At 35.2% G+C, this 15,286-nt stretch overlaps 1 protein-coding gene across 1 annotated transcript in view; it reads right to left on the reverse strand.

Moving 5' to 3' along the window:
* Positions 1 to 1,277: 1,277 nt before the first annotated feature.
* The window catches only part of LOC150082075 (dnaJ homolog l(2)tid, mitochondrial-like), a 108,834-nt gene continuing 94,825 nt past the window's right edge, over positions 1,278 to 15,286 (reverse strand). Inside the window, exons 10-11 of the mRNA XM_090379955.1 lie at positions 8,096 to 8,193; positions 1,278 to 1,503 (exon numbers count right to left, since the gene is read on the reverse strand). Of these exons, the coding sequence (XP_090236081.1) occupies positions 1,367 to 1,503; positions 8,096 to 8,193 (235 nt within the window). The 3' untranslated portion in view covers positions 1,278 to 1,366. The remainder of the gene's footprint in view (positions 1,504 to 8,095; positions 8,194 to 15,286) is intronic.

The raw sequence follows: 15,286 nt of genomic DNA on the forward strand, positions 1-15,286 counted from the left end.
ATTTTTATTTTTTTTGGCTGATGCTGCATAAGCTCATACACTTGCTTTCTTGCATCACATGCCACTACTACTACTACTACTATTTTGTCACAGAGACTTAAAATTTTAAGAAATAACCTTATAACCATACCTTGATTTAAAAAGGTTAACTAACATTACCAAGGAAGAGCAAACTGTGAATGAAGCTAAAGTCAAAACAGTGTAACTGCAGAGCTAGCAGGATTTGAGGAAATATATAACTTTGTGAGTGAAGATTTATTTATTTATCATCTCATGCTATCAGTAGGCCCAATGAAATCATGAAATTTTTCAATTCACTCGGTATTTAAGGCCTTGCCATTGTAGAAAGGTGTACAACAATGGAAAGGTAAAGTTGAGTTGTGGGGGGACTTCAGATACATGAGCAACACTGTTGGAAGAGCAAATGATTTCTTTAGGGAAATTTATATTGACTATATTTTTGCTCATTAGGACCACATATTTTTCACTATGCATGCTCTGGGGTAGTAACTATGTTATTTAAGATTTATGTTGACAACTACAAACAACAACAATTATTATTATTATTTTTTAACAATATTTTAATATTTATCCATATATAATTTTATGTTATTAAAATCTTGTTTGTTACTTTATTAGTGTTTAACAGAGCAACATATAAGAGTTTATAATATGTGCCTTACCCAACCTCAGCAGGGTTTTTTTTTTTTTTTAAGTGTTTACTAGGATATCAATGCAATATAAAAGTCTTTTATGAGGTCAGCAAAAGGTAACAAATAAGAGTTTATAATGTGTGTCTTACCTAACAATACTATAAAACTAAATTAACCTCAGAGGGTTTTTTCAGTGTTTACTAGGATATTAGTGAAATATAAAAGCTCTCTATGAGGTTGGTAAAAGGTACAGAAAACATTCTAGCTGATCTCACTTCTGCTCTTCAAGCAATTCAAATGTATTTTTCAGTTTCAAATGAAAGCTTTCTTCTTTGTGCAAAGTTAGGGGAAAAATTAATTCTTATGAACTGGAAGTTGAAAGATAAACTTTTTTCTCATCCAAGAACATAACAGCTTTATATGAAGTGCAATAGCAATTGTAAAACATCTGAAAATATCCTGTATAATATATGCAAAATTTATAAATTTACACAAACAAAAGCAGAAGAGCATTTTACTAGACAGAATTTCATAAAGGAAGCTTTCTTTATTCATAAGGATATCTTGCACAAAATTATATTTACAGATCAAAACAGGGACTTCCTGAATATTGAATTTCTGGAGGGAAACAAATTAGTCTACATAGTATGAGAGGAAACAACTATGTATGAAGGAAATTGGGTGCTGTACAAATTTATGATTTATCTTCAGTTTCATCTGTCTTTCTTGTCTGCTATTTTCTTGTCTACTATTCCATCATCGTCGTCGTCATCGTCATCATCGTCATCATTTGCAAGTGCATTCCGTATGTTGCGAAAGAGAACATTGGAATCGTCAAATGGGACATTTCCTGAAAAAAAATAAATAATAAATAAAATAATATATATATATAACCGATATTAAATTTAAACTTAAAATCAAAATTAAAAATATGACAGTAGTATGGAAAAACTGTAGAGTGAAAATTTAACATAAAAATAAAAATAAAACAACAGGGAGGGAAAATAAAGAAACTGTAGCCGAAAGCCTCCAAATAATTTAGAAATTCAATTCAAAGTAAATTCATATTAAAATTTAAAATAAAAAGCCAATTAAATAGAAATTTAGCGGTATATCCCGTAAGGTGCCAGTTCCGAGAAACGTGAAATATCACCAAAATAAAACAAGGTAACAAAATAATAGACTGACCATTATGCCCCATATCGACAGAGGACCACGAGGCCAATAATGGTCATGGAATCATTGCATTTCAATCGATAGACAAATCGTCGCAAAGGTGAACCAATCGAAGGACCCAACCACCCCTCCATCCTCCAATCGAACCACCAATCAGAGGATCTGAATAGCAGTGGTCCTTATGCAGCAAAAAATAAACTATAGAACAGACTAGCACTCCAGAGCAGAGCCACACCACCGACATAATGCAAGCTTAACCAGCTTATATAAGCAGAAAAATGAAAAAATATAGATGGCAGTATAGGCACAGCTTTAGCACATCAAACCCACTACTACCGCCTAATTTACATATGTTTGAATAATGACATTATGAAGATAGATAAAAAAATAAAGAAAGTAAATAAAATAAATATAAAGCTATCATTAGAGGCAGTAAAATACACATCCTCCACATGATGCCCATTACATAACCGATATTAAATATAAACTTAAAATCAAAATTAAATATATGCCAGTAGTACGGCAAAACTCTAGAGCGAAAATTTTACATAAAAATAAAACAACAGGGAGGGAATCCTCTGCATTGCTGGTTCGATCGGAGGATGGAGGGGTGTGGTTGGGACATTCGATCGGTTCGCCCTTGCGACGATTTGTCTAGCGATTGAAATGCAGCGATTCTACGACCATTATTGGCCTCGTGATCCTCTGTCAATATGGGGCATAATGGTCAGTCTATTATTTTGTTACCTTGTTTTATTTTAGTACAGGCAGTTCTCACTTTACGAGTTCCTGGGTTTATGAGTTTTTTTTTTTTTTTTTCAAAGTATCAAGTATCAACAAAATCGAAAATATGAACATTAATTGCAAAAATTGAATGTTAAACATTCATAAATACCGCATTTCAAACCACGCGCGTAGCTATACAATACAGTTTACCCAGCTTTACGATATTAATCCATTCCAGAGATATCATCGTATCGTGAAAATATCATAATGTGAACCCAATAACACATTGTTTTTTGGTAATTTATTCCATGACCTCGGAAGTTGAAATTGACGATATATAACTCTCTAAAAGGTCATTTTTATAGTGCAAATTGTATTAGTTACCAACTGAAATTGCTAAAATGCACTACACTTTCATTGTTATCATATGTTCTGTTATGAGAACCAATTTTGAACGCCTTTGTGACATTTTTCTAAAGCACATTTCTGGAGGTCCCGACCACAAAACAATAAAAAGAATTTGCACTTTCCGGTTTACTGGGCTTTTCTGTTACTGCAAGCAATTATAAATGAATAGTAAACTCGATGTTATTGCATCTGTGAAAATACCGATAGCTGGAATTGTGTGGTTTTTTTGTGTTATTATGGTGAAACTTGTTTCCCCTTTACTGAAATCTTCAATCCTATAAATTTTCAGAATCTTCTCTTCATTCCTGTTTTTTTTAAGCTTCGTAAACTTGTTACTCCGTGCAAATCGTGTTAGTTGCAATTTGTGCGTTCCGTTAAAAAATGCTTATGCATGCTATTGAAATTTATAAAGAAAATTGAAGATTATCTTGGAAACAAATGCCTCTTGAAGCATTTCTGAAGAAGACGACTCCTTGTGCAACAAACCAACGAGTGCCGAGCCAATAATAAGTGATCAACGAGTGTGCATTTAGTCGATGATGAAGAATAAACATTCTTTAAAATTTGTAAGTCATAAATAATTTCTTTATTATTATAATTTGGTTTATTTTAAGGGCTACGTTTTAATTTCTTTGGCTAAATCAGTCATTGTTTAAACAAACTAATTAGCTAACTAATTTCATTATTGAGAACGTAACCCCTATTTTTAAGATTATGTCTATGGGATTTAATTCCCACTTTACAAGCGCATGCCAGGAACAAATTAATTCATAAAGTCGAGAACTACCTGTAGTTTGTTTAGTCTCTTTTGGTGATATTTCACGTTTCTCGGAAATGGCACCTTACTGTGGGGGGGGGGGATACCGCTAAATTTCTATATAATTGGCTTTATATTTTAAATTTTAATATGAATTTACTTTGAATTTGATTTTAATTGAATTTCAAAAAAAGTATTTGGAGGCTTTTGGCTACAGCTTCTTTCTTTTCCCTCCCTGTTGTTTTATTTTTATTTTTATGTTAAATTTTAGCTCTACAATTTTGCCATACTACTGGCATATTTTTAATTTTGATTTTAAGTTTATATTTAATCAGTTATGTAATGGGTATCATGTGGAGGATGTGTATTTTACTGCCTCTAATGATAGCTTTATATTTATTTTATTTACTTTCTTTATTTCTTATCTATCTTCATAATGTCATTATTCAAACATATGTAAATTAGGTGGTAGTAGAGGGTTTGTCGTGCTAAAGTTGCGCCTATACTGCCATCTATATTTGGTGGTTCGATTGGAGGATGGAGGGGTGGTTGGGTCCTTCGATCGGTTCGCCTTTGCAGTGATTTGTCTAGCGATTGGAATGCAGCGATTCCATGACCATTATTGGCCTCGTGGTCCTCTGTCGATATGGGGCATAATGGTCAGTCTCTTATTCTGTTACTTTGTTTTATTTTAGTAGTTTGTTTAGTCTCCTTTGGTGATATTTCACGTTTCTCGGAACTGGTACCTTACGGGGGGGACCACTAAATTTCTATATAATTTCAATTAAAATCCAATTATATAATTTCTATATAATTGGATTTTAATTGAATTGCTAAATTATTTGGAGGCTTTCGGCTACAGTTGCTTTCTTTTCCCTCCCTGTTGTTTTATTTTTATGTTAAATTTTCACTCTACAGTTTTGCCATACTACTGGCATATTTTTAACTTTATATTTAATATCGGTTATGTAATGGGCATCATGTGGAGGATGTGTATTTTACTGCCTCTAATGATAGCTTTATATTTATTTTATTTACTTTATTTACTTTCTTATCTATCTTCATAATGTCATTATTCAAACATATATATATATATATATATATATTTCTAAAATTCACATTATTAACAGGCACCTAACAAAAGAATTGCCTTTGGGAAGACAAGATAGCTCTCCAAACTGAACTTAAAAATACTTATTAGTACAAGCTTTGATAAAACTTTTGAAAAAACATCAAATATAACCATCTTCTTCTTCAATGCTGCCGAATGGCGTTTGCGACTTCAATTTGATATTGTTCTCTGTCTAGTGCTGCGTGTAGAATTTGTGCTGTTGTCATGTGAAGCCAGGTGTTGATATTATCTACATTTTCGGTTTGCCTGGGAGTTTCTTGCCTTCGATCTTTCCCTCCAGGATGAGTGGTAGTAGGTGATATTTTTGTTGGTTCCTAGCGATGTGACCTAGGTATTTGCATTTCCTGCTGATGATGGTTTTGAGCAGGTCCCATTCTGTGTGCATGTCCTGCAGGACCTGTACGTTGGTTATCTTGGCTGTCCACGGGATTTTCAGCATTCTTCGGTAGAGCCACATTTCGAAGGCCTGGAGCTTTTTTGTAGTGGCTGATGTTAGAGTCCAGGTTTCCACACCGTAGAGCAGTACTGGACAGATGTAGCATTTCAATGTGCGTAATTTGAGTATAACCATAAGCTTTGAATTTGTCTATGTCTTCCTACTCTTATTATGTTGGTCAAAGTGATACCTTATACAATGTATACAGTAATCTATATTTAATTGAACTAATCTATGCGCAAATAACAGCAGGATCTGCAGTATTTTTTAGGTAGTGAATTGCTACGAATTCACTAGTCAATTAGTTGAATAAATATTAAACAGAACACAAAGTCCTTCAACTAATCATCTTTCCAAATACAAAGAAGTCATTGTGCTCAATGAATACACTACAAGCTGAAAGATATGTCTAGTGACTTAAATTTAGGCTTTTCAATGAATATGGCAATCAGCTCTGGGCACACGCTGTGCTATTAATTTCAACGGACAACACATTTTAGCTTTTAATATATTATGTATTTTTATTTCTCTTCAATGAAAATGTATTTTATATAAAATTGACCATGCGAATTTCTGAGTTTGCTTAGTCAGATTTTTATAACCATCCTCTGTCTTCTACCATTCAATCATCCTTTATTCATAGCAGTACCTTGTCCCTAATGCCACACTGCTCTAATTTGTACAGTTGTCTTTCATATGGAACAGTGTCAGAAAGCTTTATGGAAATCTAAGTATATGATGTCAAAATTATTTTTTGCATCCAGTTCTTTATTACTGGGTCACATAGAACCTTTGTACTGATGATTGGTGTGAATCTTGTAACTTGTACTGTAGTGCATGGTAAGGGAATTCTAGTGTTTTAACTGTGACAAATAGATATCTCGAAAGTTAGAATCATGTAGGTTGGCATTAGTTAGATAATTTTTTTATTTATTATAATTAACTTATAGTTTTACAAACATAAACATATTGAGTAATATAATGTAAACTTGATAGTATAATACATATAATGGAAACTTGATAGTTTCCATTATATATTATACAAAATGTATAGTCTAGTACGCATTACTGCGGCATAACTGGTGAATTAGAGCAGTGTTATTATTGCATTTAAGTATAGTAATTTAGTGTAATATTCTCAATTACATTCAATATAATTAGAAATCATCAAACTAGAGCAGCGAGCAGCAAAGCAAAGAGCTCAAATGAGTGGGATGGTGTGGCCCAAGGGAGAACTGAATGGAGCAGTTCTCCTACAAAACACAGACTAATGAAATGTGCAGTTTATGAAATGTTAGCAGACCTTTCTGGAACAGGACATGATACAGCCACAGAGGATACCTGTGTGTGTGTGTGTGTGTGTGTGTGTGTGTGTGTGTGTGTGTGTGTGTGTGTGTGTGTGTGTGTGTGTGTGTGTGTGTGTGTGTGTTCAGTGAAGACAGTGTGAAGAAATTAGGCACCAACTAAGCATTCTGATGAGTGTTTACGAGAGAATGAGGAGTAGGGTAGATGCACTAGAAGGAATTAAAATGGGGAGCCCATCAATCTCTCAGCTACCTATTGAAACAGATCAACACAGTGGCAATCCTTGGGGATTGCCGCTATGTTGATCCCACAGGAAGTAGCTATTCTTGGTGACTCTATTGTCAGGGAGATGGGAAAATATATTGTGCAAAAAGGATAGATTGAATAGGACCAAGGTATGTCTGCAGGGGCAAAAGTTGATGACACTGTAGAGTCATCTTTTAAGATGACTCTACAGTGTCATCTTTTAAGAGCACAAAAGGGGATATTGTTGTACACGCTGGCCACAATGCTGTTAAGAGAAGATCTGCTGACTTACTTAACAAGTACAGGGCAATGTTGAGGAAAAGCCACAAGATAAACTGGAAAGTGTCTGCAATTCTGCCAAGATGCGATAGGAGGAAGTATATGATGAGAGCCTTGTCAATCCATTCAGCCCTGGAGAGATTGTGCAATGCTCATGTGGTGGAATTTTTCCAGCATCGTATATGCTTGTTAAGAGGAGAGACTGCTTCTACAGGAATTAGATACACTTAAATAGAAAGAGTGCAAGAATATTTGCTGACACTATTGTAGCAGCAACAGGCAGGTTGTAAAACGGATGGCATGGGGAGACACACAGACTAATAATTTAGCAATAGCCATAGGCAGAAGTGAAAGTGATTTCTGCACTGTTTCTATTGGAATGTGCAGCAGCCTGGAAAGCAAGGTGCTGGGAATTTCAAGGCCTGCTGTGAGTCATCATGAAACAAGTAAATACATGGGCCATGTTAGGGTAACTAGGATTAAGAACACGTGCATGTATACTTGCATGTACACCAATGCTAGGAACATAGTATATAAATTTGTTGAATTTGAAGTACTAGTGAAGTCATCAAATGAAGATATTGTGGAGATTTCACACACATGGTGTCACTCAGATATATGGGATACACAATTTGAATAAGATCTACTTACTCATTAAATTTCCTTTCTCCATATTTGTTGCCAACTGAGAATAAATAGTGTCATATCCAATTGAAGCAGCTGGTTATTTAGGTTACTTTAGTATTAATTACATAAGCATTTAGTTTTCCCTATCAGTGCAAGTGTGACTATTTTCCTATTCTTGAATTGTGTTTAATAATCAACCTGCATGTCATATAAAGTGCACACCATGAACCTTGGATAGACTGGTAATGGAGAATTTTTTTTTTTTTTTAAATGGGTATTTATTTAGAAGATTTAATTTCAAAAATTGCATTGAGTTTACCTAAATAAAAATATTTCAATGGATAACCAACCTTTTTTGGTCACTGCAAAACCATCTACAGTTCCTGGAGTGTCTTCTTCCATCTCAGCAAAAACCATAGCCAGTGCTTGCTGCTTTGGACTTAATTTTCTGCACACAAATGAAATATTCTTAAATATATATTCTTAAATATTAAAACTCATTCCTGTGAAATGTATTGCACTATAGCAAAGAATATATATATATTTATAAAAATGTCAATGATTAACTAACTTGTATTAATTAATACTCTGAAAGGCCAACAACTGACTGATTTTCTTGAATGTATGTAGAAGCTTTGCTTCCAGCTACACACTAAAAGCTAATTTCAAAAAGCTTTTTTTGTTAGGTGTAATTTAGTAATATTTTGAGCTGATATTAAGATGCTAAATTATTTCAAAAAGTTACTTAACCTTGATATGTTGAAAAAAAAAGGACATCTTGAGAGAGATGTAACAATAAAGAAAAAGTAATACTTCACTGAGCTCAGTTGGGTTTACTTTCACTACACATATCAGCCTCTCTTTGAGAGGTAAGCATTAGTGGATTTAATAAACTTAAAAAAGCTATTTATATTATTTACATATTAAAAGCATAATACTGAAAGCATTATAGCAGAAACAACATAGTCAAGAATTCTGATACAAGAGCAGAATTCTGATTGATTCTACTGCTGGTTGCCCTGCCTGGGTCAGCTGGTGACATCCCAGGCAACAAGCATCTAGGTTCATTCATATTCCTAGATGTCACCAGCTGACCCCATACAACTCAACTGGTCAGAACTATTCATTTAGATCTATTCAGCTGAACAGAGAATCCGATTCCTAAGCCACTGTAGTACCATTCGTCACTCATTCAGTTTTTTTTTGTTTTGTTTTGTTAGCATGGCTCTGTTTCAATATACAGTAAACCCCCGCTATTTGCGTTATCTGTATTCGCGGTCGCTGATTTAATATAAAATGAAACCTGAAAAAATGTGAATTTTAAAGCGCCGTGAATATTTTCCGCCATAAAAAAACATGGGCATGGCTAAAATCATCTTTCCCAGTCAAAACAGTGCTCAGTGGGTGGTGGTGGGGGGGGAGAGGGGTGACAAAATTGTGATCGTGGATGTTTCTCGGTAATCCTTGTTCAGTATGTGTTATGCACTTGTCATAGAAGGTTTCGTCATTTGCTTTTAATTTATATGCTTATAAATTGAATAAATTTATCAATTTATAAATTAATATGCTTACAAAAGTGATAAATCTACCGTTTTGCAGTGTAAAACAGACTTTTTCGAGCGTGTTAACGGAAGAAAGTTACTTTATTGTGGACAAGTTCTTTCTAACCCGTACAAAAATATGGCTATGAATAACAAGGGAAATGTGAAAAGATCAAAGAAGGTGATGACATTAGCGAATAAAATTGAGTTATTAGACAAAATTTATAATGGTGAAAGTGTCTCCTCAGTGGCAAAACATTATAAAATCAATGAGACAACGGTACGATCAATCAAAAAATCGGAAGAAAAAATCCGCCGTAGTGTCCGTGAAAACGCGCTAACTGCTTCAATAATTTGCTCTGTAACTTGTGATGTTAAATTAGAAAAAATGGAAAAGGCTTTAAAATCTGTGGATAGAAGACCGGACTCAAAATAAAATTCCCTTAAGTTCACTCATCATTCGTGAACAGGCAAAACTCCTTTATCAGCACTTTAGCGAAACAGGTGATAGCACTGGCAGGATAAGTTTTTTAGTTAGCAAAGGTGCTGGTTTGAAAGATTTGTTAAATTTCTAATAAATATTACATATTAAATTGTTTCTTATTTTCGTTTCGATGCCACATGCTTGCATTTCTAATGGTCATATTATGAAGATACATATAATACATACATAGACAAAATTTTAGACTAGTGTTTCTTACATATTTCATACTTTGGAACGGAACCCCTTTATTACTATGGGAGCCATAACTCAGTATTCACGTTTTCAGTATTTGCGGCATTTCTCAGGAACGTAACCTCCCACAAATAGCGTTATTTTATACCCGAAATTTTAAACTTTTTTTAAATTTTTTTATTTTATTAACATCCACTAAAGAGGATACATATGGAGCGGTGAATGTGTGACACAAATGAAGTGTTGCTTTTTTTTTTTTAATCTTTAATTATTCTTGAGAACAGAAATTTATTAAATATGACTAAATCAGAGATAAAAAGACTGCCCAAATATGAGAATAATGGTTTCAATTTGTTTCTAAAATGTTAACATAGTGGGATAGTTAGTATGACAACCATGCTCTTATACCTATCCTGAACCTAAGCAACAACAATAATCAGCAATTCAATAGGCCATTCACAAGAACACAGTTATATGTGCTGTAATTGGGAAGGGGTGGCATAAAGAGTTAAAAGTAAAGACTGCGTTTTGGGAAATCAGTTATACTAAAATATGGCATAGGTAAGGTTGGTCACCGATGATTAACCTCAACACTAGTTTTGTTCAGTAATGACTGGGGTTTATGTTTATTTGTACAAAAGTGCATATTAGGCAGAAAATTTTCTGCATAAAAAAGCAAAAAACCCTGAATAACTTTTACAAGAAATCTCTGGAAAAAGCTATAGTTTGAATTGGAATATGGAGGAAATTCAAACACTGCTGTGATTACAGGTTTTTTTTCACGTGATTAAAGTTCAACGAAAAAGTACAGCAATCTGCATCACAAAATTTTTTAATTTTCAACCTATATATTATGATATGCAATACAAATATAAAATTTAATGGGTTTTTTTTTTGTTTTTTTTTAAAATCTAATTGCAACTTGGACATTCCCAATGCAATAAAGCATCCAAATTAGTATTATTATAATGGCCAAATGATGCAGGAGACAAACATTATACATTAGCTATAAAAAAAAATAATAATAATAATAAAAAATAAAATCTCTAGTCACCTATAGTTTTTTCATTGCCAAAAAAGTGTTCATCCAGTTCCACTTTGAATACTACCCAACTCTTAGTCTTGGCCACTGTGAAAGGTAATTTATTCCCATTATCTGCAGTATGGAGTGCAAAGATAAACTTCATGGGATACAATCTTCTGTTATTTTCTAAGCTTCTCCCAAGATAGTGTTTACCACTCTTTGCAAGCTAGTTATGCCTTCTAAGCCATTCCTCATATGGACATTTAGTGCTTTTACCAATCTGATCACCCTTCTTTGAACCTGCTCTAAAAGCTCTCTCTCTTTTAAGGATGCAGCCTTCAAGACCTATATACAATATTCCAAGTGTGAACTCATCCTCATCTCACATAGAGGAATAATGACACCCTCTCCCTATTTGCAAAGATCTGATAATTCATTGCCGATGCATACCAAGTGCCTTCCTTGCTGCTTGTTTACAATGCAAATGCACAGGGATTATTGTTTACACTTAGCAATTATTGTACAAATAGATGTGGAAAATCCTGCATCTATTTGTACAATAATCCCTCTAAGTTTTTCTTGTCCTGTACCACCATTAGGTCCTCCTCTTCCAGTCTATAAGTTACTTCTGAATTTATGTTTCCCAGGCACAAGAATTTCTATTTAGTGGCATTTAATCTTAGATGTCATTTTTCAGACCATATTTGCAACAGTCCAAGTCATTTCAAAGCAGCATACCATGGTTCCGGTCATTAACCCCCATCTCATCAAAAAAATCACTGAAAATTTTCATTTCCCACATACACATTAATGTAATTAACATATTAATCACCACAAGAGACAGAATCTGTCATTTTTTTAAGCAATAGGCTGTGTAACATTTATGTCATAGTTCATGTTACTGTTTGATGGGCATGACTCCATGGTAGTGTTACACACAGTGTATTCTTCAATGCAAGAATCTGGATAGTCTAATAAACCCAGACAAGGATTTTTTTTAATAGGTAATGGTATATTTGTCATGCATGGTATAATTCTATTTCCAAAAAAAATCACCAGGAATCTTTTTTTTTATTAGCATCATACTTATTATCATGTTAAGGAAGATTAGAAACAAGGAATTATAGCACTAATCCCTGAGGGATTTACTTGCTATGCTGGTTTACTCACAAGTATGCCATTTATGGCTATCCTCTGTCTCCTATCCATCAGCCAGCTCCTGATTTGCCTAAGGATCTTCCCTGCAACCCTAACTCACTCTTAAAAAACAGTATTAACAACTTCACTAAAATAAATCCAGGTATACAAGGATACAAAATGTTTGGGGACTAAACTAATATTTCGAAATGATGAAGCTTCTGGATGCATTCCTAATAAAGCTACTTTTGGAATATCTAATAGTTCCTGTGTCACATTTCGAATAATTTCCTCAGTCACTACAAATCTGTTACCTTTCAGAAGGGCTTTAATCTGGGAAACAAAAAATCACAGGCAGCTAAGTCTGATGAGTATGGTGGATGGGAAATCAAAGTGGATGGAATGCTTTGCAAGAAATTCATGAATGAAAAGCACCCAGCAGAGGAGAATTGTCATGTGTGTGTACCAATTCTCCAAAGACCACTTTTTCTGGCAGTTTTTTTCTGAATAGCATCAGGCAATTAACATATAATTGTTTTGTAGTATTCTTGTTTCTGCTGAATAATGAACAAAGCCCTGCGATTCAAAAATTATAAGCACGATTCTTTTTTGGACATTGGAAAAGATTGTTTCCAATGAGAGGACTGGGCTTTTGTTTCCAGGTCATAGCCATACACCCATGATTTGTCTCTAGTAATGATGAAAGAAACAAAATGTGGGTTAGCAGCAGCACGTTGATGAAGATCCTGACATGTGAAAACTTGCCTCCCTCTCTGTGATCAGTGAGGATGTAAGGCACAAACTTGGTTCATTCCCAAATATGGTGTTAAAATTGATCAACATGTGTCATAAAAAATACAAATTGCACAAATTTCATTAAACAAATAACACTTCCAAGAATAGTTAAACACTAATCAATCCGGTTTTTGAAATTGATGGGTGGCCAAAGAAAAGATCAGCTTCAACAGACAGCCTGCTTTAAACTTTGAAAACTACTAAAAATGTTCAAATAATGCATAGTTATTCTCTGGAAGCTGTTTTAAAATTTCATGGGGTTCTGTTGCACTTTTCCCTAATTTTAAAAAAAATTTGATGCAAATTCATTGCTCAGTAAAATCACTCATTTTAAAATGCAATGAAATAAATAACACACCTCCTATTCAACATGTGGGAATTCAGACTGAGTACAGATAAATAGGTGATTCATTCATTACTAGGACTAGGTAAGCCACTGATCATGTTGCAACTCAGTACAACACCACAATTTCGAAATGCAACATCAGTCACTGAACTTTCTGATTATACCTTGTGTGTATGTGTGTGTGTAAGAACACACAATGTTTGTTTGTTTGTTATTTGGTTTTTAGGAGAATTAGCAACTAAGGCCATATTGCTCCGGGATATGCGGTGGTCATTGCCTGACCCTGCCGCATCCTCCGTATTTGGTGGTGACGGGCTCGAACCCCGGTCTAATCAAGAAGCGTGTGCTACGCACTGATGCTCCTTCCCATCTGGCTACGGAGGCACCCCAACACATAATGTGATCATAAAAGAAACTACTAAATAGTAACTATAACGTATCAGGCAAGTTGATTGAACATTACATCTTGACCTGAGAGGGAGATATAATTTGATTTTTTTAGGCCTTTTATTTCCTTAAATATTTTAGTGCTCCTTTATGGCCTGTACTTTTTATTATTTTATTTTTGTTTATTTATGATGCTCTAAGTGACCTTTATTTTAATTATATTTTATGATATATTTATTTATTTAACTGGTGCTTTTCTATTAACATGAGAGGGCACCAGTTTTAATTATAATTATACAGGGTGTTTCAGTTAAACGTTTCAGAACTTCTAAGAGGGGTAGGGTACATCCTGACAACTCGAAATCATATAGCAATGTGGGGTCGGAAATGCTTTCCTGAAGCGGTGTTGTACACAGAAGCACCATAAAGAAAAGAGACCGTAAGTGAGAAATCGTTTTAATAATACATGAAAAGAAGCAAAAGGTACATGGATTAAAGTAAGTGTTCGAAGTTTCTTCCACGGGCTACAATGCACGCCTCACATCTCCGACGCATGGACATCCGAACATTCTGGAATACTCCAGGCGAATTTCGAATTTCTTGAACAAGAACGCCAAGTTAGTAGGATGGATGATTACACGAACGCAGAGTTAGCCGATATGCATTTGGCGTACGGGGCTGCAAATTGTAGTGGGCCAGCCGCACAGCGTTTGTACGGGGAACGATATCCGACGAGGCGTATTCCCAGTCATAATTTCTTTGCAAGACTGCACCAGAGGTTAGCTGAGAGAGGTTCATTTGAAAGAGCTGACAGGGACAGGGTAAGAACAGCACGGACTCCAGCCGTCGAACAGAATATGCTGCAGCATGTACAGGGGAATCCAAGAACGAGTACACGAAGTCTAGCAAACGCAGTCGGGGTTTCCCATTGCAGCGTCTGGAGGATTCTCCGAGAACAAGACATGCATCCGTTTCACGTGCAGCATGTCCAGACACAGCAACCGGAGGATTATGCACCTCGTATTGCTTTCGCACAGTGGTACCTTGGAAAATGTGCTACAAATCCCCTTTTTCCTGCTGAAGTGTTGTTTTCCGATGAGGCATCTTTCACAAGGGAAGGAATTTTCAACACGCATAACGACCATATCTGGGCGGTCGAGAACCCGCATGCAATACGACGTCGTGCAGCACAGATTCGATTTTCGGTCAATGTATGGGCCTGTATTATGGGAGATCACCTCATCGGACCTTACCTGTTACCGTGTCGTCTAACCGGACCTATCTACTTGATCTTTCTGCAGCAAGTATTGCCACAACTTTTGAGAGATGAACAGATTTCTGCATCGACGCAACAGACAATGTGGTTCCAACACGATGGAGCCCCTGCCCATTATAGCGAAGATGTTCGTAACTACCTGGATGTCACATTTGGTCAACAGTGGATCGGACGTGGTGGTCCCGTGCGTTGGCCTGCTCGGTCACCCGACCTATCATGTCTTGATTTTTATCTCTGGGGTCATAAGAAATCGCTAGTTTATGACACCCCTGTTGACAATGCTCAGGAGCTGGTTGCAAGAATCGCAGTAGCTGCCGAAGAAATTCGAAATTCGCCTGGAGTATTCCAGAATGTTCGGA

This window comes from Mastigoproctus giganteus, chromosome 8 (assembly GCF_048544385.1).
Source record: "Mastigoproctus giganteus isolate SK-2022 chromosome 8, ASM4854438v1, whole genome shotgun sequence".
NCBI lineage: Eukaryota > Metazoa > Arthropoda > Arachnida > Uropygi > Thelyphonidae > Mastigoproctus > Mastigoproctus giganteus.